The sequence below is a fragment of the Nannobrachium achirus genome (genome assembly GCF_963921795.1).
Source record: "Nannobrachium achirus genome assembly, chromosome: 15".
NCBI lineage: Eukaryota > Metazoa > Chordata > Actinopteri > Myctophiformes > Myctophidae > Nannobrachium > Nannobrachium achirus.
Window position 1 is genome coordinate 36765650 of NC_137822.1, and position 24632 is coordinate 36790281.

General features: G+C 42.6%; 1 protein-coding gene across 1 annotated transcript; it reads left to right on the forward strand.

The window, feature by feature from the left end:
- Positions 1-13164: 13164 nt before the first annotated feature.
- On the forward strand, positions 13165-20652 carry dnajc25 (DnaJ (Hsp40) homolog, subfamily C, member 25). The gene is made up of 6 exons (XM_080743144.1): positions 13165-13490; positions 16488-16640; positions 17383-17553; positions 18621-18820; positions 19333-19432; positions 20159-20652. Exons 1-6 carry the CDS (start codon positions 13260-13262, stop codon positions 20279-20281), a joined length of 978 nt encoding a protein of 325 aa, XP_080599270.1. The 5' UTR covers positions 13165-13259; the 3' UTR covers positions 20282-20652.
- Positions 20653-24632: the final 3980 nt, after the last annotated feature.

Here is a 24632-nt window from a genome sequence, read left to right on the forward strand (position 1 = left end):
TTGTGAAGAAAAAAAGAGTTGAGCCTGAAGGCAAATAAGCTCTCTGTCTACCGAGCAATCTTTGTTCCTACTCTCACGTGGGTCATGACTGAAATTATAAGGTCACAGGTACAAGCGGACGAAATGAGTTTTCTCAGATGGGTGGCTGGATATCTCCCTTAGAGATAGGGTTCTCACCCTATCTCTTCAGTCACCCGAGACTTGGAGTAGAACCGCTGCTCCTACACTTGGAAAGGAGTCAGCTTAGGTGGTTTGGGCATCTAGTACGGGTGCATCTAGGAAGGTCCTCGATGCACGTCCCACTGGGAGGAGACCCCGTGGCAGACCAAAGACCAGATGGAAGGATTACATCTCCACACTGGCCTGGGAACGCCTCGGTATACTCCCGGAAGAAGTGGAGGAAGTTGCTCAGGATAGGGATCTCTGGAAATCTCAGTTGGAACTGTTACCCCAGCGAACCGATTTCAGATATGCGGTTGCAGATGAATGGATGGATAGATAGTACCGCTGTTTTTATATGTTATGAGGACCTCCAGTAGCCTACTGTTAGTTCTATATCCAGTTCAGGACATTTAGTACTGCTGGCATTGAATCCCACCAGTATACTATCCCACCAGGAATTCACATGGAATTCATACGATTCTAGTGTCTAATCAGTATCACTGATGAACTAGACTGGGGAGTGGACATCAGGTGAACACAATCAACAGTAGGAGGACAGCAAAAAACTAAAGCACCGGGGGATTGTGTGGACCAATGCGGACCGTTGATGCTGAAACCGAGAGGGAGGTGTGTAAAATGGGAGGAGATGGGGAGGGGTTCAGAATCAAAGAGCACATGTAACAAGCGAGCATCTCCATGTTCATGGGGCAAAGGGATGTAGGGATGATGATGGTACGCGAAAGATAGAGGATTAAATGCAGCATTTACGAAAGAAGTCAAACCAATTCAGTGTGACAGAGGAGAGAGGAGAGACCTCCTTTGTTGGAGGAAAAGGACAAGGGTGGAAAGGCAAAAAGAAGGAAGAGGAGAAGACAGAAAAGGTGAATTACAATCAGGGATAGAAGAGATAGAACGATTGAATGCATACATGAGACACAATAGAAGCAAATAGAATTAATGAGTAACTACTCTCAACACCGTATTTTGTTTGGATTTGATTGATTTGATTGATTGAAGAGTTTATTAGCAGCTTGCAATAGAGAAAGGTACAGTTTCATGACAGCACAAATCACTGGTACAAGGTCAACTAAAAGGAGAACCTAGAAAGCCTTACGGCTTATTTACACTGGAACCACTTTAAGTATCTTGTATACATTGAAAGACAGACGGATAGAACATAGTACTTTACAATTACAAAAGCAAATTAAGTTCCACAAATTGCTTTTTCCCCACTTTCTCTTATTGAATGTAGCTGACCTTGAGAGACAGAGAGAGAGAGAGAGAGAGAGAGAGAGAGAGAGAGAGAGAGAGACGAGACGAGACGAGACGAGACGCTGTGAAAAGAGGGAGAGAACAAGAAGTGAAGTACAGGACGAGAAGAACGATCTGAGACAATATGAGGGGAGGAAGTAAGAAGTGAACCGAGGGATCCAGAAGGAAGAGAAGAAGTGAAGTTTGACACAACCTCCAAAGCTGCTGTAAGTGACATTATTTATCAATTTGCTTCACGAGAAGTGGGCATGCAGTGAACAGGCAGTATAGCATGCAAAAGGAACATGCAATTAAGCCAGCATGAATGTGTGCACATGGACAATATATGTGGAAATACTGTATAGCTGTGCGTTTATTGTTTAAACCAGCATGTGGGTATTGATTTCAAGTTTTGATTTATCATTGAATGGAATGCATTTCACACACAGCTATAGGCCATGCACATACTTCTATTTGTTTTACTTTTGAAGCATAATACCGATATGAAAGACATTTTGTGAAATGGTTAAATGTGCTGACACATGATGATATGTAGTCAGAATCACACTTCTTTACGTCAGGTCACTATTATATTAGATTAACCACTTACACCCTCTAATACTTTGTTGACCGAGGTCCCCCAGTAATCTGTACTTGGTCCATTCCTTTTTTCCCTCTACACCAAATCTCTTAGCTTTTATAGGCTTGTTTTTGCTGAATGTTCACTTATTTTAGCCAAATGTTCCCCTGTTACTATTACTATAGAGCAGTGGTTCCCAAACCTTTTAGTTCGAGACCCAAAAGAGACATTTGATGTTTCCCCAGGACCCAAACTAGTGAAAATAGCATATTTACAAGCTCACATACACATGTTGTAAGCTTCTCTGCTATTCTCACTACTTCTTAAAAGCATGTTTCCCCTCTTTAATTAGCCTAATGGATTAAAAGAATATATATCATTATTTTATATTATTTTGGGGGTTTGGGGTTTCTTTTTTTTTTCCTTTCTTTTTTGATACTTTTTATTGCAATGATCTCAGTCTTTACATTACACATTTCACATTTCATGTCCACATTTTTTAAATGTGAGATTTTTGGGGGATTGCATGGGATTTGGGCCATTGTTTGGCAACCAGTGCTGTAGTACATAATGTGTCACCCACCCAGACGTGGGATGCTACTATGGTTATCACGTGGTTCCGTTCTAACCATCACGTGGATCCTTCCAGGGGATGAACGCGGCTCGGATCCATGACAAGGTCAGGGTGAAGTCCTTCTGGGAGCAGAAGATCGTTCGGCACACGGAGCACGTGGGAGGAGAGGATAGCAGGATGAAGAGCAGTGCTCTGGCAAGGTCACTACACTTGTGGCAGGGGTCATGCACGTGTCCGTACGCATACACTACACTGTGGCAGGGGTCATGCACGTGTCCATACGCAGACACTTCACTGTAGCAGGGGTCATCCATGTGTCCATAAGCAGACACTTCACTGTAGCAGGGGTCATGCACGTGTCCGTACGCAGACACTTCACTGTGGCAGGGGTCATCCATGTGTCCATACGAGGACTAATGTGTCTGTCCGTGGCAAAGACTTGGTCTTGTCTGTGGCGATTTTTAGATTTTCAGTTTTACACACCAGTGACGTGCAGAGAATGTTAGAGAGGCAGGGGCTGAAATTTCTAAAAGGGCCTTTTGGTGAAAATAGTGAAAATAGCAGACCTCCAAGCTCACAACGCGTCGCGCTGCGACACATTGTGAGCTTGGAGGTTGGCTATTTTCAGTACCACACTGAATTAAGCATCCAATTAAAAAAACAACAACATTTTAGGCATTTAGCAGACGCTTTTAAGCGACTTACAATAAGCAGGTAATACATCAATATAATAAGCAAGATAATATGTCAGTACATCAACAACAATATAACAAGGCATAGGAATATCAATCTAGAAAAACAATAAACTTGGTAGACACACCTAATCAGTAAAAAACGTTTCTAAAACCTAAAAATGCTATCTTCATGTATGGTCATACAAAAGGCAATGCTGGAGATACGACATGGATTTCTACACAGTGAGGGCAATTCTTTCAACATAAGATGATAAATTCAAGTTCAGGAGAGTTTGGACAAGGCAATTCTCTTGAATGCTGCCTTCAGGTATGGCATGGAAAGGAAGCATTTTATTTCTGTCACTACAGTAAGAACTGCATTCATGGTCTGGAGAGGGAACTTTTTACAGACTGTTAAAAGGGCAGGAGCTCAAGCCCCCTTTCATATCTATGTGTGCACGTGCCTGTTACACACCATTATAACGTTCTTATTTTGTTCATAAGACCCATGAATGTCAGTCTCCAGGTGTTATTCACAATATGTATGACTGTACTACGACACATATGGCACATTATGAGTCCACTAGTGGTTCACAACGCAGCATGAAGTGACGTGTTGTGCGCTTGTAGATCTGCTATTTTCACTAGTTTGGATCCCGGGCAAACGTCTAATCTCTCTTTTGGGTCTCAACTCTCAACCCTCAACCTGAAAAGTCTGGGAACCACTGAGTGTGTATGTATAGGGACTCAGGAGAGACAGAGAGAGAGTGATAGAGAGAGGTACAGGATGCATGGAGAAATTAGATAATGCCAGAGGCAGCCTGAATATTAACCTCCAAACCCAGGCTGTTGGAGTGATCTGCAGTGATCCAGTGAAATGAGATCTTTGTTGTGTTATGGATCACCGGGCTATGTTAAGCGGGTGGGGGACAAATGAATGAGAGTTATAGCAGACCTCAAGGGGCCTATAGCTATAGGCAGGACCTCAAATGAATAAGTTAGTCAACCTCAAGGGGCCTATAGGCAGGATCCTCAAATGCTTATAATAACGCTGCTGCTATACCAGGGTTTCTCAAAGTGGATGCTGTAGCTACCCTATAGGGTGCCGTTAGGCCAGACCAGGGCTGCCTCAGAATACTTTGGTAATAAATTGAGCAATATCACTTCACGTTGAACCACTTACACTTACCAGTAAGACTCCCTAATCGGGAGATAAGCGACCGTAGGTCACTTATCTCCACAAATAGAGCAAAAATGTGTTTTTCCAAAATCTTCCTGATCCATGTTGATGACATGAGTGTAGACATACTGTGTAGTGATTTTCGTGATTTTAGGGCAAAATCTGAATCGGCCTCATGGTGGCGCTAGAGGGCCATGTGAGAAATGAGGGGTGGGGTCTCCGCGCCGCCAAGGCGGACGAATAGGTACCGGCCCCGGCTCTCCCGGTCGCTCCTATCCCGAGTTACGGCATTTTATGTGAGCTGCAGTGGCAGGGGGTCCTCCACTGGGGGCGCCACCACTTTTGCATCCGTTCTGGAGCACCAGGAGTGGGTGGTCCCCGGGAATGCCCCGTGAGCAGCCCCGTTGGGGTGGTCATTTGGTAATTTTTGCACATGTGCTCATTTTTTACACTTGGGGGTCCCCGAGGGAGCTGGGGGTCCCTGGAGCTCCGGGGGTCCTTGTAGGTTGTAGTTTGGCAGGTAAGGAGTGTGTGTGCAAAATCTGGCATGGATCGGGGCAACGGTTGCGGAGATATGAGCAGGGCAAAAGTGTGACGTGTGACGTGTGTGACGGACGGACGGACGGACGGACGGACGGACGGACAGACGGACACCTCGAGCAGCTTTCTGTAGTAAGTGCGACCTACGGTCGCAATTAAACGGACCGAGTCTTTTGAAAGCTCACAATGCATTGCACCGCGGATTAAGCCCCGCAAGGGCCCCGGACTGATCATTTTTGGTGGAATTATCGAAAAAATAGCAGACCTCATCTCACAACACGTTGTGAGCTTGGAGGTCAGCCATTTTCGGTTTGTAATACCACACTGAACTAAGCATAATCAAGTCAGTACTGGAGATGTGGCGTAACGGCATGGATTTCTACACAGAGCGGGCAATTCTTTCAAAATAAGATTCTGCATTCAAGTTTAGGAGAGTTTGGACAAGGCAATTCTCTTTTTTTTTTTTATAATCTAAATTTTTATTGAGTTTACACAAGAAAATGAGTGACAGAAAAGTATTAATATACATAATATACAAACTGCAATAAGGCAATTCTCTTGAATGCTGCCTTCAGGTATATGACATGGAAAGGAGGCATTTGCGTTTCGTTCACCATAGTGAAAACTGCATACATGGTCTGGAGAAGGCACTTTTTTACAGACAGATACAAGTACAGGGGCTCAAGCCCCCCTTTGATGTCTATGTGTGCACGTGCCTGGTCAAGAGCCCCTGGGCCCCAGCCTCCACCGGCCCTATATGGCTAATATACAGCCCTGAGAGAGCGAGAGCGACATGCAGGCTTAACGATGTTATCGTTATGATAGAGAGGTGTTGCCGAACAGACATGTGTCCGTCAGCGCGGGGCCGGTCACGTTGATCCATGGCATCATGTCATTGTATCCCGCAGATGTGTCGGCTAATCTCCGGTATTAGACACATAACTCGCCGGCTCTAATCAACATTCTCAGGCTACTATGTGATGACTGACGAGGCCAGGACAAGGCATTAGCAAAGTCGCATTTGGGGCGTAGGCACAGTGGCGTTTGGGACAGGGACGTGCTGGCCATTGGGAAAAGCGGGACAACTCCTGAACGGCCGGTTCATTCCGGCCATTAGGAAAAAGAATAAAATAAAATGTCGGACTTCGTTCCATTTTGGGGGCTGGGCTGCCAACAAAGTAAATCGTCACTGTCGGGCAGAAACCGACATCTCCCAAGTTTCAAATTTGTAAATCTTTTCGCAAAGTAAAGCCCTGCTTCATCATACAAGGTCGTCGCACAAAAGTAGTGAAAACAGCAGCTCTATAAGCACACAACGCCTCGCACCGCGAGGCGTTGTGTGCTTGTAGATTGGCTGTTTTCACTAGTTTAATACATTTTTTAAATGATAAATACAAAATAAACGGTTTTGGGGACATACAAGGTTTCCACCCGACAACGGCGAAATATAACTCATGTAATTGGCCCACTGGCTTGTCACTTTGTCATGGTCTGCAATGGCAAATCTTTGAGTATAGCAGCAGCGCTGTAGAGCGATCTCTCTCTCTATAGCGCGCAATGAGGGCCTCTCCAACTCTTTTTCCCGGGCTGAATCAGGGGCCCAGCACGTTCCTGCATGGTTTGGGAGGCTATAATGAAGTTATGAAACTGCCTGTTGTTACACACCCTACTGGCTTGAACGGGGTGTCCTGACGGCATAATCCAGGGGTGCCAATGTTTTCTGGCACAGGATATCACCCTCCCACAGCTGCTAATTCGGCTGCTGCTAATTGGTATAAGTCAGTAATGCAATAATTAAAAAGATAACAAAGAATGAGACAATAATTTAATATTAACTAATAGTGCTGTATAAAACAATAATGGTTCATAATAGCATTTTTTTTATCAACTCAATTGATCATAAGTGCTCAGTCAGCGCTATGCCCATAAGTGTCTTTGATCAAGGATAGTTTTGACACAAACAAAATCCAAAAAAATATATATATTTTTAAAAAAGTGTAATTCTATTAGCATTAGTAGAACTTAACTCATTCCCTGCTAGGCCCGATAGTCCCGAGAATATGCTAATGTCTCTCCCTGCCAGGCCTGATAGTCCCGAGAATTTCCCGTAAAAAAAAAAAAGAAAAACAATTTTTTTTGGACCCCAAAAATGTAGGCATGATAGCAATCGCGAAATTGCATGTTTAACCCCCATAGCAACCCCATCTTTCAAACATGGCAGCCATCTTTGTTTACATTTTAGGAAAACATAATGGCTGCTATTTCATGAATGCCTGAACGGATTTCCATTCGGATTTTTTAGTTTGAAAGCTGTGAGCGATGTACACACACGTGGTGCATGATCTAGGCATGGACATGACATTATCAGTGCACTATGAATTACATGGAAGTCTATGGAGACAGAGGCATATGAGAGTAAATGGCGGGGTATGAGTTTTAAGCAACTTTGAAAAATAAATTGGCTACTGACTGATTGTGCTGTGGAATGAAACAGATTGCATTTTGTCAACTCCGTCAGACTCTGTCAGATGTCAACTCTGTCAGATACAGGAATAACAAATAGTTAAAACACTCGCACACTGAGGGCTCCAATGCAACAGATGCTTAATATTGTGCCAAACAAATCTGTATCATTCTACAGAGCACAAAGCTCTTCCTCAGTCAGATATGCCATCTTATGGAGATGACATCTAAAAAGAAAAAAACGGTGGGAGGTTGGCCCATTAGATTGTAGTCATGACCAGGCACATGCACACATAGAAAAGGGGGCTTGAGCCCCTGCCCTTTTTTTCTGTCTGTAAAAAGTGCCCTCTCAAGACCATGAATGCAGCTTTTACTATGGAAAAAGAAATGCAAATGCCCTCTTTCCATGCCATACCTGAAGGCAGCATTCAAAAGAATTTCCAAACTCTCCTGAACTTGAATGCAGCATCTTATGTTGAAAGAATTGCCTTCTCTGAGTAGAAATCCATGCTGTACACCGCATCTCCAATACTGATTGATTATGCCTAGTTCAGTGTGGAAAATAGCCGGCCTCCAAGCGCACAACGCGTCGCAGTGAGCTTGGAGATCTGTTATTTTCTATATTTGCACCTAAAGGCCCTTTTAGAAATGCCCTGCCTCTCTAACAATCTCTGCACATCCCTGGGCCCATTACACGGTAGTCATGACCCCTGGGGGTCAATTATTAGCACTCAGGCTTTGACTGTGTGTGTGTGTGTGTGTGTGTGTGTGTGTGTGTGTGTGCGTGCGTGCGTGCGTGCGTGCGTGCGTGTGCGCGCGCGTGCGTGTGTGTGTGTGTGTGTGTGTCCTTCCAGGCTGAGAGAAGAGTGGCTGCAGAGGCTGGCACGGAGGAACGAACACCAGCAGAGCTTCTTCGATGAACAGACGAGACGAGCCGAGAAAGCCCAGCAAGTCCTCAGCAACTGAACTCAGTCCAGTGTTGATTTCTTGTGTGTTTTTTTCACTGACGAAAACGAAATAAAAATGAAACAAAAACTAAGCTGTGGTGACTAAAACTAAGACTAAATATATTGACAATTTCGTCAACAAAATAAAAACTAAAAACGTTAGGGAGGGACTAGTGGAGAAGAGAGTCATTTTATGTTTGGTTGCTCTCAGGTGTTGCATGCTGAAAATAGACAATCTACAAGCTCACAACGCGTCGCGCTGCGACGCGTTGTGAGCTTGTAGATCTGCTATTTTCAGCACACAACTAAGTGTAAAATCAGTCATTACGACGCCATCAAGGCCTGCCAAAATACATTTTAGTCGACTAAATCAATTGTAGATTTAGTCGCCTAAAATCTTATGATATTCAGTCGACTAAAATTAGACTAAAACTAATACTTTTCAGGTGACTAAATTATGACTAAAACTAAATTACATTTTATTCAAAAGACTATGACTAAAACTAAATCAAAATTTGCTGTCAAAAACAACACTGACTCAGTCTATAGGCATGAGTGGTGAAACCGTGGGGGAAAAAAACTGTAACTGTAAAAGAATCAATATACTGCAATGTTAGAAACACTCTGTCCTGTATTCAAAATGTACTTGAATACAAAAGTATCAGCATCAACATATACTAAAAGTAAAAGTACCAAAATTAAAGGAATACTTTATACAGAATCTCCCATTTGTTGTCAGATGTGTAAAAAAATCTTTTGAAAATACGTGTTAGCTTGTAGATCGGCTATTTTCAAATAACCAAAGTAGAGGGCTACTGCATGTATTGTAAAATCTAAAAAGTAGATGGTAACTAAAGGTTTCAATCATTGTAGTGGAGGTAAAGGGATATTTCACATTCAAAACATTCTTGGGTCACTTTATGATCTGCTCATTACTCAGGGGGTTGCCACATGATATTTTGGGGGTACCCAGATGACAGTGAAGGGACAATTTAATGTATTTTAAGACCTTTTTAATGCCTATAAAAAGAATTAAAAGAAAGATACACATGAATAATAGGCCTATAAGTTGTGGAGTACAGTAAAGGTTTCTGTACAAACACCCACATACACGTATAGATAATAAATGTGTCCTCTTCTCCACACAAAGAAATGAGACTGCCATCCTTTTCCTGAGGCCTAGAGCATTGGTTCGCAAAGTGGGGTCCGGGGACCCCCAGGGGTCTTTGAGGGAGTTCCAGGGCGTCCCCAGCTAAATGATAGTTAGGAACCAAATGGTTAAATTAACATTGATTTTACAATATAAATTGGGTTTTCAGAGATGGAAATACCATTAAATGTGGGTCCATAGCCTATAAGGCATGTCAAACCGGGGGTCCTTGAAATTAAAATGGCTGAGAATCTCTGCGAGAGTCGTACAAATCTTCTCTTATGGGGGCCTTGGCATATCTTTTCACATGGGCATTGGGGGTCAATTTGGGGGTGCTATAGTGTTGACAAGAAAAGGTTTGAGAACCACTGGCCTAGAGAGACATGCAGCAGCTCACAACATATCTAACATATAATTCACCAAATGTCTGAGTGAGTGTCTGAGTGAGTGTCTGAAACAGCGTTTCTCCTCAGTGGCTGGAGCAATTGATCTGAAATCGCATCACCATTAGCATATGAACACACCTGACATAACTGTGAAGCCCGTTTGTCACTTTCACAAATCGTTTAATTGATATTAATTTATTAGTGAATTAATTTTTCCCATTGACTTATAATGGGAATCGCAAAAACTCACATTCAATATTTTTTTTCTCGCAAACCATAGGGGCTACAGTTACAAAACTCTGAGAGGAGATTTATAATGATATCAAGGATTAAATAAAAAATAACTTTGTCAGTTGGCCTCATGGTGGCGCTATAACAGTCCACTTTACGTTTCGGCCTGTAACTCTTGAACCGTAGGTCGGAAAATTAAAATTCTTTTTTCCCTGGATTCCTTGGGTCAATACGCATCTCCCCATATAGGCCCCGCCCATTTGCGTCAGGATAGATTTTCCGCCATTTTGAATTTTCTCCAAAACACACTTTTTGCTCCTTTTCCTACATATTTTCTTCAAATGTCACGAAAATGGGTAAACATGATCTCTGAACCCATGCAATGAACATAGTCAAGGGATATTTTGATAGTCCATACCGTTCGTTCGTAACGGGCTTCCAAAGTTAGCGGGAGGGGCCCGTTTTGCAAACAATAGCCATAAATCACAAACAAAACGTCGAGTCAACACTGAATTTCTGCCACAGGTTGCGGGTGGCTTACTCAACGAATCCCCAGAAGCATTTCCAATTCCACCCGTAGAGGGCGTCACAAACGCACAAAACGTAACCGTTTCGTTCCAAAACGCGTTTTTCAGGCGGACCGACCCTCTCAAAAAGAAACACAGACTACTCTGCGGATGGTCTCACGGTCCAAACCGCTGCGCACACACACACACACACACACACACACACACACACACACACACACACACACACATAGCCATTAAACGAAACGGGTATTTCTTACATTGATGCTCCTACATATTATCATGCAAGTACCAGTTAAAGTTACTTTCCATCCCTCATATACCGTGTGCACAGTGCACATCCCATAACCCACACACTGCACATAATTTCGGAGCTCATATCTTTGAACGGGTAAGGACTAGTCTGAAATAAATCTTGAATAGGTCCCTGGGTGACTGAAGAGTTCAGACCTTCTCACAGGGGGCGACACTGACCACATTCAGCCTCTGTGACTCGTCATCATTTTTGACCAGAATATAACTGGGAGTCTGCATCCTATAGGCCAAAGGGACGGTCGAGCTGTGATTGGCTAGTTGGTTGACAAGAATACATTGTACACATTTGTAACAATTTTGTCTTTGGACAGCAACTGCAAAGTGCAAACCAGCCATGCACATTGCTGTACACAGTAAACTACATGCAGGTTTACCAGGTACAGCGTGATTAATTCAACCATTCATATATATTCATTTAATGTAATTAATGAAAAAATTAAATAAATAAATATATAAGAAAATTACACTATAACTTCTATAACTTAGGCTACTCATAGCCTACTTATTTTTCTCTTTTTTCTCTTTTTTGTCATCAGTTTAGAGAGAAACAAAACACACATTGTGTCAAAACATGAGATTTCATAAGCCTGTGCTGTTGTTTGTAAAACAGGCCAGTCCCATAATTATCATGCTGGGGACTACACTACAGTAGGCCTAAGTGTTGTTGTCGTGATATTCTGTAGAATGTTAACTGTCATGTGAAGCTTTCCATCAATTTCCAATGGCAGCGGCAAAGTTTATCTAGTGGCAACCACACTAATAATACAACTTATGAATAGCACACTCGCTCACTTCACACTAGGTGTGATTCTTTAATAAAAATAACAAATACGAGGGCCACTGTTAAATTCACAGGCAGATTTTTTGTTTCCAGTTGGCCCCCGAGTGGGTCACAGACTCACAGTTGGAACAAGAGGGTGGGGGGGGGCTTGACCATGCAGTGCTACCTGTCACGCAGGTATACGAAGTATGCTGTGAAGACATGTTTTTGAAAAAGAGTATGTGAACCTTTCAAAGTAGCATATCTGATATAGACATTATGCACTGGCGTATGCCCTGGCCACGCAAATAGCCATGGATCGTATGCCCTCAAAAAAAGTCTAGAACACACTTGTACAGTCTATGAGACACTGGGCTTGACCTTTGGGCCCCTGGGCCTGGGCCCAACATGCCCATGGATCCAGAGTGTAGGCCTATGTGTCTCCAATGTGAGTCTCGGTCGGGCTACATTTGGCCAGCTTGTGATGTCGTTATGAGTGATATAGGCTATCTATAACGACTCCAAATTTGGGCAAGGTTTCACCTCAATGCAATAAGCTCCATACTTCCATTTAAAATTAAACATTTATATATATTAAGATATACATAAAAATATCATAATATTAAAAGGTATAAAATATGAGAAAATTGTCTCTCACACACACACACACACACACACACACACACACACACACACACACACACACACACACACACACACACACACAGCGACCTCGACAGCGTCGTTGCCTTTGACAACCAAAAATGGCCCAATGACAGGCAGCGGCCATCACTCCGGGCTATGGGATTCCAGACGTTTTTCACTACAACAACCTCAACAACCCAAGTGTACGTGGTCGGTGTGTGCTGTGTCAAAGATATTTAATTAATGAAGATGGCTCATCCTCATTGGATCCACTAGAGTGCGACATGGTACACAAATCCTACAAATTGACTCCTAAGTGGGCGCCGGCTCTGACTGCAAATCTCGCGCACGTCCTGTTTACTGGTGCTATAGATCCCGCGAGAGTGTGTTGCTGGGACAGCTAAAGAGCAATAATAAAGTTGATTTTCTCCTTTGTTGTGTCGATGAAAAAAGCCACTTTAGTATGACAATTTTGTTAATATTATGTGGCTTGTGATGATCTGGTCCAATATTTAGTTCAGGGAGCATAGCTTCTAAACTATTATTTTGATCTGTGTTCACGTTAGCTCTCTCATTGGAAATGAATAGACTCCAACCTGCTTCTGCCTCCTAAAAAGGCGTCCCCCCTACGTCATACAGAAACGGGAAGTACGGGTCTTTTGCACTCTCTTGCTATCGCCCTCTTGGGCTGTGTGTACTTACTAGCATCCAGTCAGCACTACAACTCGATGAGGCAAACAGTGTGCGACGCCGGACAAGAATGGCTGCGCCCACGGAGCATCATGGGCGGCGATGTTTCAGTCAATTATGGACGCCGGCGTGGTGTTACTGTTTACTGGTCCTAGTAGCGACGGTGCCCGCCGCGGACGCCCTGATGGAGGGCCTCTACTGCGGCACGCAGAGCTGCTACGACGTGCTGGGGGTGGAGAGGGACGCTCTGAAGGCGGACATCGCTCGCTCCTACCGGCAGCTGGCCCGCAGGTACCACCCGGACCGCTGGAGGGCCGCCGGGCAGGCAGGGCAGGACCCGGCGCTGGCCGGAGAGAGCCGCGAGAGCGCCCACACTCACTTTCTGCTCATCGCCACCGCATACGAGACCCTGAAGGTGAGAATACAATGAATAATAAACACACAGGGGGTCTTCAGTGTTTTAGAGCCAAGATAGTGTACCCCTTAGTTGAGACTGAGAGAGATGAAGCAGCTAGGGACCCCCACAACCTTTTTATGGAGTCCATATTGTGTCATTGTAGCAGGGGTCTTCAACGTTTTCAAGCCAAGATACCCCTTGAGAGAGAGAGAGAGAGAGAGAGAGCTGAAGCACCTAGGGACCCCCACAAGTTACAACCTTTTTTATAGAGTCCATATTGTGTCATTGTACCAGGGGTCTTCAACGTTTTCAAGCCAAGGAGCCCTTAGTTGAGAGAGAGATGAAGCAGGGACCCTTCACAACTTTTTCATAGATTCCATATAGTTTCATTGTTTGACTGCACAATCGTCAGTATTTTGGATTCATGTCAATTGGTGTTTTCAGATATTTAACCACTTGAACCTAATGTGAGGTCTGAGAAGAATACAATAAACTCAGGCCAGGGGTCTTCATCGTTTTCAAGCCAAGGACCCCTTAGTTGAGAGAGAGAGAGAGAGAGAGAGAGAGAGAGAGGAAGCAGGGACCCCCACAACCTTTTTTTCATAGATTCCATATCGTTTCATTGTTTGACAACAAAGTATTTTGGATTCATGTCAATTGGTGTTTCAGATATTTAACTACTTGAACCGTGAATACTTAATAGACTTGACCTTTCACTCTGTATTTAGTCTGCTCTTTTTCCCCAATACACCAAAGCTCTTTGCCAAAAATAAACAATCTACACTACAAGCTCACAACACCTTGCAGCTTGTAGATCTGCTATTTTTGGCTAAAGTTCTCAGAATATGGACGCTAGGGTTCAAGTGGCTAATATAAAAATATATATATTTGGTGGACCGCCTGTAGTATCTCTGAGGGCCCCCTGTTGAAGACCCTTGCAATAAACTCAGGAATAGGCTGTAGGCCTATACGTTTTTTAAAGCAGATTCATTTTTTCCTGTAATGTAAAGTTAATTGGACACCAACTCTAGCTGCTGATAACACCAATTTAGCTGGGTCTCAGAAAGGGTTATCATACCAAAATATAATCTACAGATATAGAGCTTTTCAAAAATGCATGGTAACCTTTGCCACCTTTCGGAGAGCGACATCTCGTATGGCCCATGGACTACAAGTGTCGGGTTTGAAATATGTGATACCGTGAAAGTCAAGTAGGCTAAGTCTTTAGATAAGATTTCTCTTGAAAAGACAGAAATGTGGACTGGATTTTAAGGTTTTAAACAGGGCAAATAGTGCAAAGAAAACAATGAAGTCTAACAAAGTAACATGTAAACATCAAACCTAGGCTAGCATCTGTCTAAACATACAGTAGCAGCATGCAGGGCCAATCAAACGCATGTAGTATTTCATCTATAGTCCCTAAAGTAGAGTGTCTGAAACGTATATTTTGATAACATTTAAATTGACAAAAATAGCATATCATTTTTGACCAAATGTGATAATAGTGTCTTGGGATCATATCTTTGATATATTTATGAATGATTTTTCTTTTTTATGATAAAAGTGGTTAACCAGGAAAAGACAATACTTATGCCATGTCACAATTCTCACAAATGGTCCTCTAGGTCTAGGTGGTCCCCAGCTAAATGATGGAGAGTTGGTAACCAAATGGACCCGTATAGAGCTTTAACTCTTGAGAGTGGTAGAAGAATTACATTTTTATCAGTTTGCACTGCTTAAAGTGTCAATAAAGGAACCAAGATTTGAATGTCAGTTTGCTTAGAGTTGCTGGAGGGCTAAACTGTTGCTGAAAGCTGGGGGGCAAGTCAACATGATGGCAAACACATCAAACTTGACAAATAGTTTGGGGCTGGCATAGTATACTGGAACAGTGGTTCTCACTCTCATCCTCAACTGCAATGCAACTGCAGTTGAGAATTCCCAACGGCAATGCAACTTGAATACAGCAGTCCCACTACTGTTGAAGATCTTTCAATCATTTTCATTTTTTAATGTTTCTCTTCCAAAAAATACCAGATCTACAAGTCTGTTAGATTGCCTATTTTTGAATGGATGAAGCATGAAGTAGGGCTAAAGTTGGTCACAAGCTTCTCAAACTGCTTTAAAACCATTGACATCAATATACAAAATGGCTTTAGTTTAAAAATCATGGATCAGAAACCAATGAGTTTGCCCCACTGTGGTGTTTTAAGAAAACAACCTTTTTACTTTTTACTTTTTTTTTGTACTATCAAATTGGTTTTTAAATGTTTATATAATCATATCTCACCTTTGTTCTCTGGACTGGCTGAGAGACGTCATAGCTCTGGTAGAGAAACTACACAAGTTTCAACAAATGGTGACTGTACTGTCCCCACGTGCATGAACTCATTTGGACAGTCTGCCTTCTCAGTAAAGGGGGTAAACCTTTGGAACTCTGCCTACGGTAATGTGTTTTACAGGGGACTTAAAGCTATGTTTGAATGCACAGAACCAGCGTTTAGGATGCCTAAATACGCTCATTCTTTTAACCGGGGCCCCAGGTTAAATAAATGGTATTTGGAGTACAACCAACTACGCATTACTTAAATGACAACACTATAGACCCACCTCTCCCTTAAAAGAGTTATAAAATTCTGCCCGAGCCTAAAATTAATGCTAATTGAGCCTCAGGCTCTGTGACTCAGGCAACAGAGAACAGGCACATACTATATTACTTGTCTGTCTGTCTGTCTGTCTGTCTGCACCTCGGCACTGAAGCCTAGTAACAATGGACCAAGGATAATAGGTGACGCATACGGAAGTATAGCCTACTACAGTAGCGGCCTGGTTGTTGGAATGACGTACAGAACATGAAAAATGTATCGTGATACAGCTTGAAAAAATCTCGTGATATTGTATATATATATTTATATTTTTCCATATCGCCCACCCCTACCTTAACACTGTGTGTCAATGTGTTGTAGGATGAGGACAGGAGACCTTACCTTAACACTGTGTGTCAATGTGTTGTAGGATGAGGAGACGCGGAAGGAGTACGACTACATGTTGGACCACCCAGAGGAGTACTACCGTAACTACTACACCTACTACCGCCGCCGCCTGGCCCCCAAAGTGGACATCAGGATCGTCATACTGGTCACTGTCTGCGCCATCTCCATCTTCCAGGTAAACTGTTTATTTCAGATGCCAAATACAGAGAAACAATGGCATTTAAGCTCAAACAGACACTGATATTCTAGTGGATGTTGATACTGTACTCACATTCTGAATCACGTTCACTGGGTGGTTGATTCCGGAGTTATTTAGTTATTTTACCAGGTACCTAGATTATGCCGTACATTTCGAAACCGTGCAGATTGCGTACTTGTTTTATTTATTTTACTAACATACAATGACCACCTGGGAAATGGTGCCAAAGCAGGGACGTGCAGAGAAGTTAGAGAGACAGGGGCTGACATTTCAAAAAAGGGCCTTTTGGTGAAAATATCGAAAATAGTAGACCTCCAAGCTCACAACGGGTCATGCTGCCACGCGTTGTGCGCTTGGAGGTCGGCTATTTTTGGTACTTGATACCACACTGAACAAAACATAATCAAGTCAATACTGGAGATGTGGCATAACGGTGTGGATTTCTACACAGAGAGGGCACTTATTTCAACATACAGTAAGATCCTGCATTCAAGTTCAGGAGAGTTTGGACAAGGCAATTCTCTTGAATGCTGCCTTCAGGTATAGCATGGAAAGAGGGCATTTGCATAGTGAAAACTGCATTCATGGTCTGGAGAGGGCACTTTTTACATGTGGATAAAGGGGCAGGGGCTCATGCCCCCTTTGATGTCTATGTGTGCACTTGCCTGTGCCTAAGCAACACTTGTTCTTGACTCCGCACCTATCCTTTTTCCCATAGTACTACAGCTGGCACAGTAGCTACAACGAGGCCATCAACTGCCTGGTGACCGTTCCCAAGTACCGGATCCAGGCCACAGAGATAGCCAAGCAGCAGGGCCTCCTCTCCCGCACCAAAGAGAAGGGCAAGAACCGCCGCTCCAAAGAGGAGATCAGAGAACAGGAGGAGGAGGTACAAACATGGCTTTCTAAAAACAGTGGTTCTCAACCTTTGCAGGCCACAACCCCCAAAATAATCATATTTACCCTGACGAGCACTAAGAGTTGAGGCATTTTGTGTTGGCGAGGCGTTGTAAGCATGGAGATCTATTTTCACAATTTCTGCCTCTAATATGTGTCATTTTAGAGGTATTAAAAAGTCCTTAAATTGTCATTTTAGAAATGTGCAGATACCCTCCATACACTTTATGCTGGTTTGTTTACTGTTGAGTGAGAAAACAATCTTTCATATGAAGTTCATCATCTGGAGGAGACCCTCCCCCCCCCCCCCCCCTGGGGGTCCCGACCCACAGGTTGAGAACCACTGTTCTAAAACAGTCCTAGTCCCATTCCTTGATTCTGATGATTGGCTGGGTGCCGTTTAGTAGACGTGATAAACAGACTATAATCAGGTTATTCCTTGCATCAGTTCAGCCATTATAACATTCTTGGTCAACTGTGCAGTATACATACATTGACCTCAGAAAGCTTGCAAATGGGACCAAATGGATCCTCATTACATTACATTGCTTACATTTTGTACACTCTCAGAGTTCAATTAAAAACACTGATAATTTTCCTGTGTGTATACAATGTCACTAAAATATATATTTTTCTCTGTTTGACTCTGAAACCCCTATCTTTGTTACAAGTAGATTTATAGTCGCCTTCTGTGCATTAAATATGATTGCCTTATTGTCACTGACAATATATAAATATTATTAGTAGTTAAAACCCTAAAATTTTCCCTATTGATTACTCATGCCATGACTTGAGTTCAATAATATTTTTAGTTTTCTGTCGCATTCCTAAGACACATTTTTGATTTGGGGGGGACCTCACCCCAATGCATCTGGGTCCCCATCCGTAATCAATGGGGGCAATTTTTATAATCGATTTTTTGTCTTAGGAATGTGACAAATACAAAAATATATATATTATTGAATAATGGCATGAGTAATCATAGAGAAAAAAAAGTCATGAATGTCTTGACATTCTATTTATTTCATCCTGTATTTCTCTACAACATTTGATTGGAAGGTGCTCCGCAACATCATAAAGACCAAGATCGACATCAAAGGCGGCTACCAGAAGCCCAACATCTCGGACATCCTGCTGTGTAAGATCGTGCTGTTCCCGTACTTCCTGACCACCTACATAGTGTGGTACGTGTCATGGATCTACCGCTTCACCATCTGCCGCGAGGAGTACGGAGAAGAGCAGAAGTTATACATCATCAGGTAAGGCTTTCTTTTTTCATGGCAGCTCATCTTAGGCCAGTGGTTCCCCAAACCTTTCAGGCCGTGTTTTAAATTTTAACTGGGGACCCCCCCCCCCCCCCCCCTGGCGAGCACTAAGAGTTTAGGCGTTATATTCAGTTTAACACGGTTCTATTGTGACAATAGCAGATCTACATGCTCACAACGCCTCTGCGTTGTGAGGCGTTGTGAGGATGTAGATCGGCTATTTTCACGATTTCTGCCTTTGACAATTTGGCCAATGTTTAATTTGTCATTTTATAGGTATTAAAAAGTCTTTAAATTTCACTTTAGAAATGTGCAGATACCCTCTAACCCTCTATACTACTTAAACTTTATGTTAGTTTGTTTATTGTTGAGTGAGAGAACAATGTTGCACATTAAGTTGATCATCTGGGATCCCCCCAAATAATTTGTAATAACATTAGGGCTTTTGTTCAGTTTTCCCCACAAACTGAAGTGCCTTTCTATTGCTCTGCTCTATGTTTGTTCAGGAAGAACATGAAGATGTCGCAGGCACAGTTTGACAGCCTGGACGACCAGCTGAGAGAATCCTTCCTAGAAAAACATCTCTGGATCAGAGAGAACTATGAGGTCAGTTCTGATCTGGAAATAAATGTTTAAATTGCACTAGTTTAAATACAAGTTAAAGGTACTGTAAGTGATATTTTCTTTTGTTAGAGTACATGTCAAACATCTATATTATCATAGTAATCATTGCAATAGAGTGTTTTAAGTGGCGACTCCCCATCTCTCCAGCGCTACATTTTCAGGTCGGGATACCAATTTGGGCCAACCCCGGTGGTCTGTACTTGGCGCACTCCAGCTTGTAAGCTTAGAACGCAGAATAGGGACAGTACCATTCACTGAAAAGAACATACTGTCTTAATTGAACATTAGGGATGGGACAATATCAAAATGTCATATCACGATTGACGAAATAAGTCGTGATTTACGATATTATCGCGATAATCAAAATCCATTATCCTGGGACGGAACATTTGTCAAAAAATAGCAGATCTACAAGCTCACGTGTCACGTTGCGACACGTTGTGAGCTTGTAGATCGGCTATTTTTTGAAAAAAAAGACTTTATCAACTACATATATTATAAGTACCTTTTACCAATTATAGAGGGTTTAGTGGTACCGGATATGCAGCTCAGCAAATAAAAGGTGAGTTGATCCCAGTGCATGACGGAGGACGATATCACGATAAATTAAATCTCCACGATACGATTATCATGAGTGTTTTTTATCACGATAAACGATAATATTGCGCATCGTCCCATCCCTATTGAACATGTGCTTGTGTCCTACAGATATACAGAGAGGAACAGGCAGAGGAGATGAAGATGAAGATGGCCACCGACCCCAGGATGAAGAGGTACCGGCGCTGGATGAAGAACGAGGGCCCAGGGCGAATCACCTTCGCCGACGACTGACGGACGTCTGCCACACGTGCACAGACACACACATACACACACAGTCACATACTGTATGTACACACATGCTTTATGCATGCAGCTGCCCCAGTGCCAACATACACAGGTGTGTATGTGTACAGAAACTAAAAAGAATGCCTTTTATACGGCAAAATATATTTTCTCAGCGATTATTGGACATTGACGACGAGGGGAGGAGAAACTGCCTGAGCATGGTTGGATTTTCCTTTTTTTCCCCCCTTTTTTCTTCTTTTTTTTTTTGTTAGTTTTTGTGTAGGAAAAATGCTGTATGGGTTTATTTTTTATTGGGGAGTCCTAATTTGCTGCAGTTTTCACCTTCCCAGTTGCATCGCCTGTTAATGTTTCTGGTAGAACCCACGTTTTTGAGCGGTGGTCACAACGCTCCTATACGTGGCCGTGTGTGTGGGTCTGTCTGTCTGTCTGTCTGTCTCCGTGTCCGTAGCCTGCAGTAACCTTTTCTGACCACACATGTTAAGGGAGGGGCGCTGTTGCACACACACACACACACACACACACACACACACACACACACACACACACACACACACACACACACACACCACCGCTCAGTTCACACGAGTGTGATTTTTGCTTCATCTCTTGTACTGGGTGGAACCATAGGCACGTCAGGAGACAGAGACCATGCCATGTCCACCGCCAGAAGTGTCAAGTGTCCTAGAGCAAGACACTCAAACCGTTCATACACTCATGTCTTGTGAGTTGCGCTTGATAAAACCTAATCAGCTACATGCCGAAAATGTTAAAAATGAAGTAAAAAGGAATACTGAGAGTAAGCAGAAAACAAGCTGGAGTGCAAATGGTCCTATTTATGTTTTTCCGTTATGTGCAAACCAGTCTCAGACTGGAGATGCAATGCAGAATGTATACAACGATCTAGATGTCATATCTGTACTGTATATTCAGATGCTCTTTAAAGGACTTTAGGTACTGAGGTTTACTTGAAATGTTGCGGGCAAAACTGCTGGTCTGGTTTCAGACGCTGTTTCCACCAAGGCGCTTTTTCCTTGAGCAAAGCGTATTTTTCTATGGTTCTCAGTGGGTGCGCCACATACAGTATTCACGATATTCACCTTATTCCTGGTCCTCTCCAGGGCGCTGCCGCTGCCTTTTACAGAGGGCGCCTTTGAGTTTTTCTGTGTGCTGCAAAGAAAGGCGTTATCTGGTCAGAGAGTTAAGAGAGTTTAAACGGATTCAAAGAGTGTGCGTTTGGATGAGCAGGTTAGAAGAGTGACTTGCATTTTCAGCGGGGAATAAAATGCTTTGGTTTGGTGGACAGTCATTGTCCAGATTGTATCAAAGCAAACTCGGAAGTTGTAATGTTGAACATACTGTATGTAGTAAGTAATGTTTACACGTAGTCAAAGGCAGAAATGTTCCCCAACTTTCGTTCCTTTATTGCAGTGGTTCTCAACCAATGGTCCTTGAAGGGGTTTCCAGGTGGTCCCCAGCTAAATGACAGAGAGTTGGTAACCAAATGCACCCTTATAGATCTTTAACCTTTGAGAGCGGTCCATTTGGTTTCATTTCACGCTCCCAAGAGTTAAATTAATGTTTAATATCGGCATTACTCAATTTAAAATAAGTCTCCAAAATGAGAGAATGTAGAATAATTGTTATTTTGATCAGCGTTTGCCTGTTTTCTCTCCCATGACAAAATCTTATCCAACGACAACAAAATATATAATTTTTTCGGGTCTAATGGGCTACATCTCATCAAATGGAATAAATAATGGACCTCATGAAAAAGGTTGAGAACCACTGCTTTATTTGGAAGCATTATGGGACGTTCCGCTGATTTGACCTGTGTCACCGAGGCCACTGGAATTAGGAGCAGGAACTGACAGCTTTTCATCCAGGAAGAGAATCCTCTGGTTCGTAAAACATTCAGGAAAACTGGGAAAGTCGATGAAATGCAAAATATGTGCTTGGAAACACTGAGATTGATTTGGGGGTGGGTGGGGGGATTCTGCTAAATTATTACTATGATTACATTTTAAATGTAAGTTTTATTGTTGTTGGAATTTTGTCTGCCCCCCCCCCCCTACCATTTTATTGAATTTGAATATTGTTTAATAGTTTTTTTTCTTTTCATTAATATTAAAAAGAAGAAGCATTGCTGACACAACACAAGGAAGCACACGTGATTCAGATATTCTATGACCTACATTGTGCCATAGCCATTTGTGTTTCACTTTAAGATAAAGACGGGGTATCTTCTAATCTAATACGACAAATAGCAGATTTACAAGCTCATCCTCGTTGCCACACATTGTGAGCTTGTAAATCAGTTATTTTCGGCGTGCGAGGCAATTGTCTGAAGTACAAATCAAAATGGGCTTTATGACAATGGTAACTCAGACGGGGGAAATCTCGCTCTTTCGATGGGTCATTCTTTCGACAACCAGCGTCGGCAGGTTAGCTACTCGCCCACGTCACGGTTACTGAGGTTTGGGTTCGGTTTAGGCATAGAGGTTAACATTCACCCATGTCGACAGGTTGGCTACTCGCCTGCATCGGCAGCCTAGCTTTTCACCAGGTTAACATTAGGGCTGTCACAATTATTACATAATCGTCCAATCGTAATTATTTGAGGTAATCGCAATTATTTTGCATAATTGCATAATCGTTTCCATGTTGAGAAATGTTTATATTTACTACAAACACTTTCAAAAAGTAGTGGAAATAAGCAGATCTACAAGCTCGCGACACGTTGTGAGCTTGTAGATCGGCTATTTCCACTATCAATGTTCTATTTTAGGAATAGAATTGTCAAATATGTCAGTAATTTCTTTGTATATTTAAGTTATGTGTCATGATTGCCATGTGCAACTTCAAATTTAATCGCAATTATTTGAGTGACAATTAATCGTCATGTAAAATGTCATAATCGTGACAGGCCCAGTTAACATTTACCCGCGTCGAAAGAATGGACCGTCAAGCAGATGCTATGTCGCAATATCGACAATCTCCCAACTCAGACATCAGTGGCACCACTTAAATCACACAAAGAAAACTCACAGTTTATTTTTCTATTTTATGGACAGTCTTTGTTCTGTGAAGCAAGTCAGACCATATAGGTGCCCTCCACACTAGACACGGTCACCGCCTCCTAGCAATTCATTTTCAATGAGAGGCGGCGAGGAGAGCGGGCGCGGTCCCGTGAAATCCCCCGCGAGCGTGCTCGTTTGTGCATGCGTACGCGGGCGGTGAGAGATGGATTGTGTTCATCTTTGTGAAACACCGTGCGGCGTTGCCTCACTGAGCGAGTGTGTTTGTGTCTCACCGCGGTGCGGCCACCGCTGATCCTAGCGGCAGCCCCGACGGCAACCGCGCCTAGTCTGGAGGGCACCTTACTCTGCAATCATGCGACCGTGCATGGAGGTTGCAGACCAGAGTGGCATCATGTCTCTGGTCCTGTGGAATGAGCTTTGTCCAGAGTGGTACCAGAGGCTGGAAAATAGTACTATTTTACACACCTTTCTCCCCAAATTAAAGTTTGACCTTTTTAAAATAAAGAGTTTGAATGCGTTGACACCCAAAACTAAATGATATGTTAAGTCTCACTTGAACTGTTTTAACAGGTTAGACCTGTTAATTATGCAATGTGTAAAAAGAAAAATTAAATAAAGAAAATAAGTTTACTATTACTTCCATATAGAACATTTCAAATGAATAACTCTGTGTAACCATTTTAGGTATCACACATTTCCAGATGAGTGGTCAAATGTATGTTTCTTATGTATTTTTGGGAGTGCTTACAGAAACGTGCATGGATTAAAGTTCTCAGTCGCCTCGACTGATGTCAGTCATCTGGATTCCATATGAAGCCGGCATGTCTTGGAAGCATGTTGTGCCAATGCTTGTAGATGGGCTACTGTCATTATTTTAAGGTCAACCCATTAAAGGAGTAATTCACCCCCAAATGCATTTGGGTCCCCATCCGGAATCAATGGAGGTACATTTATTGTGATGAAATTATTGTCTTAGGAACATGACTAAAACAAAACATATTATTGAACTCAAGTCTCCATGGCATGAGTAATCAATAGAAAAAAAGTCATTTTGGGGGTGAACTACTCCTTTAAGACCTGTAACGCATTATTACTTTAACCATTATTTTATGCTTTAACTATAAAGAAATAGCAGATATACAAGCTCACAGGGCGGTGCAGAGTCTTTGAATATCTTTTGCCCAATTCTACAAATGTCTTCTAAATCCTTCTTCTAAATCAGTGGGTTCTCAAATGTTTTCATATCAAGGGCCCTCAAAATGACATGTATTTGGTCGCTGAGAACCAGTGCTTTAGAA

Coding starts and splice junctions, on each gene's coding strand:
- dnajc25 (XM_080743144.1), top strand. CDS start 13,260: ATGGAGGGCCTCTACTGCGGCACGCAGAGCTGCTACGACGTGCTGGGG. Junction 13,491..16,487: donor CCGCATACGAGACCCTGAAG/GTGAGAATACAA, acceptor AATGTGTTGTAG/GATGAGGAGACGCGGAAGGA. Junction 18,821..19,332: donor CAGAAGTTATACATCATCAG/GTAAGGCTTTCT, acceptor ATGTTTGTTCAG/GAAGAACATGAAGATGTCGC.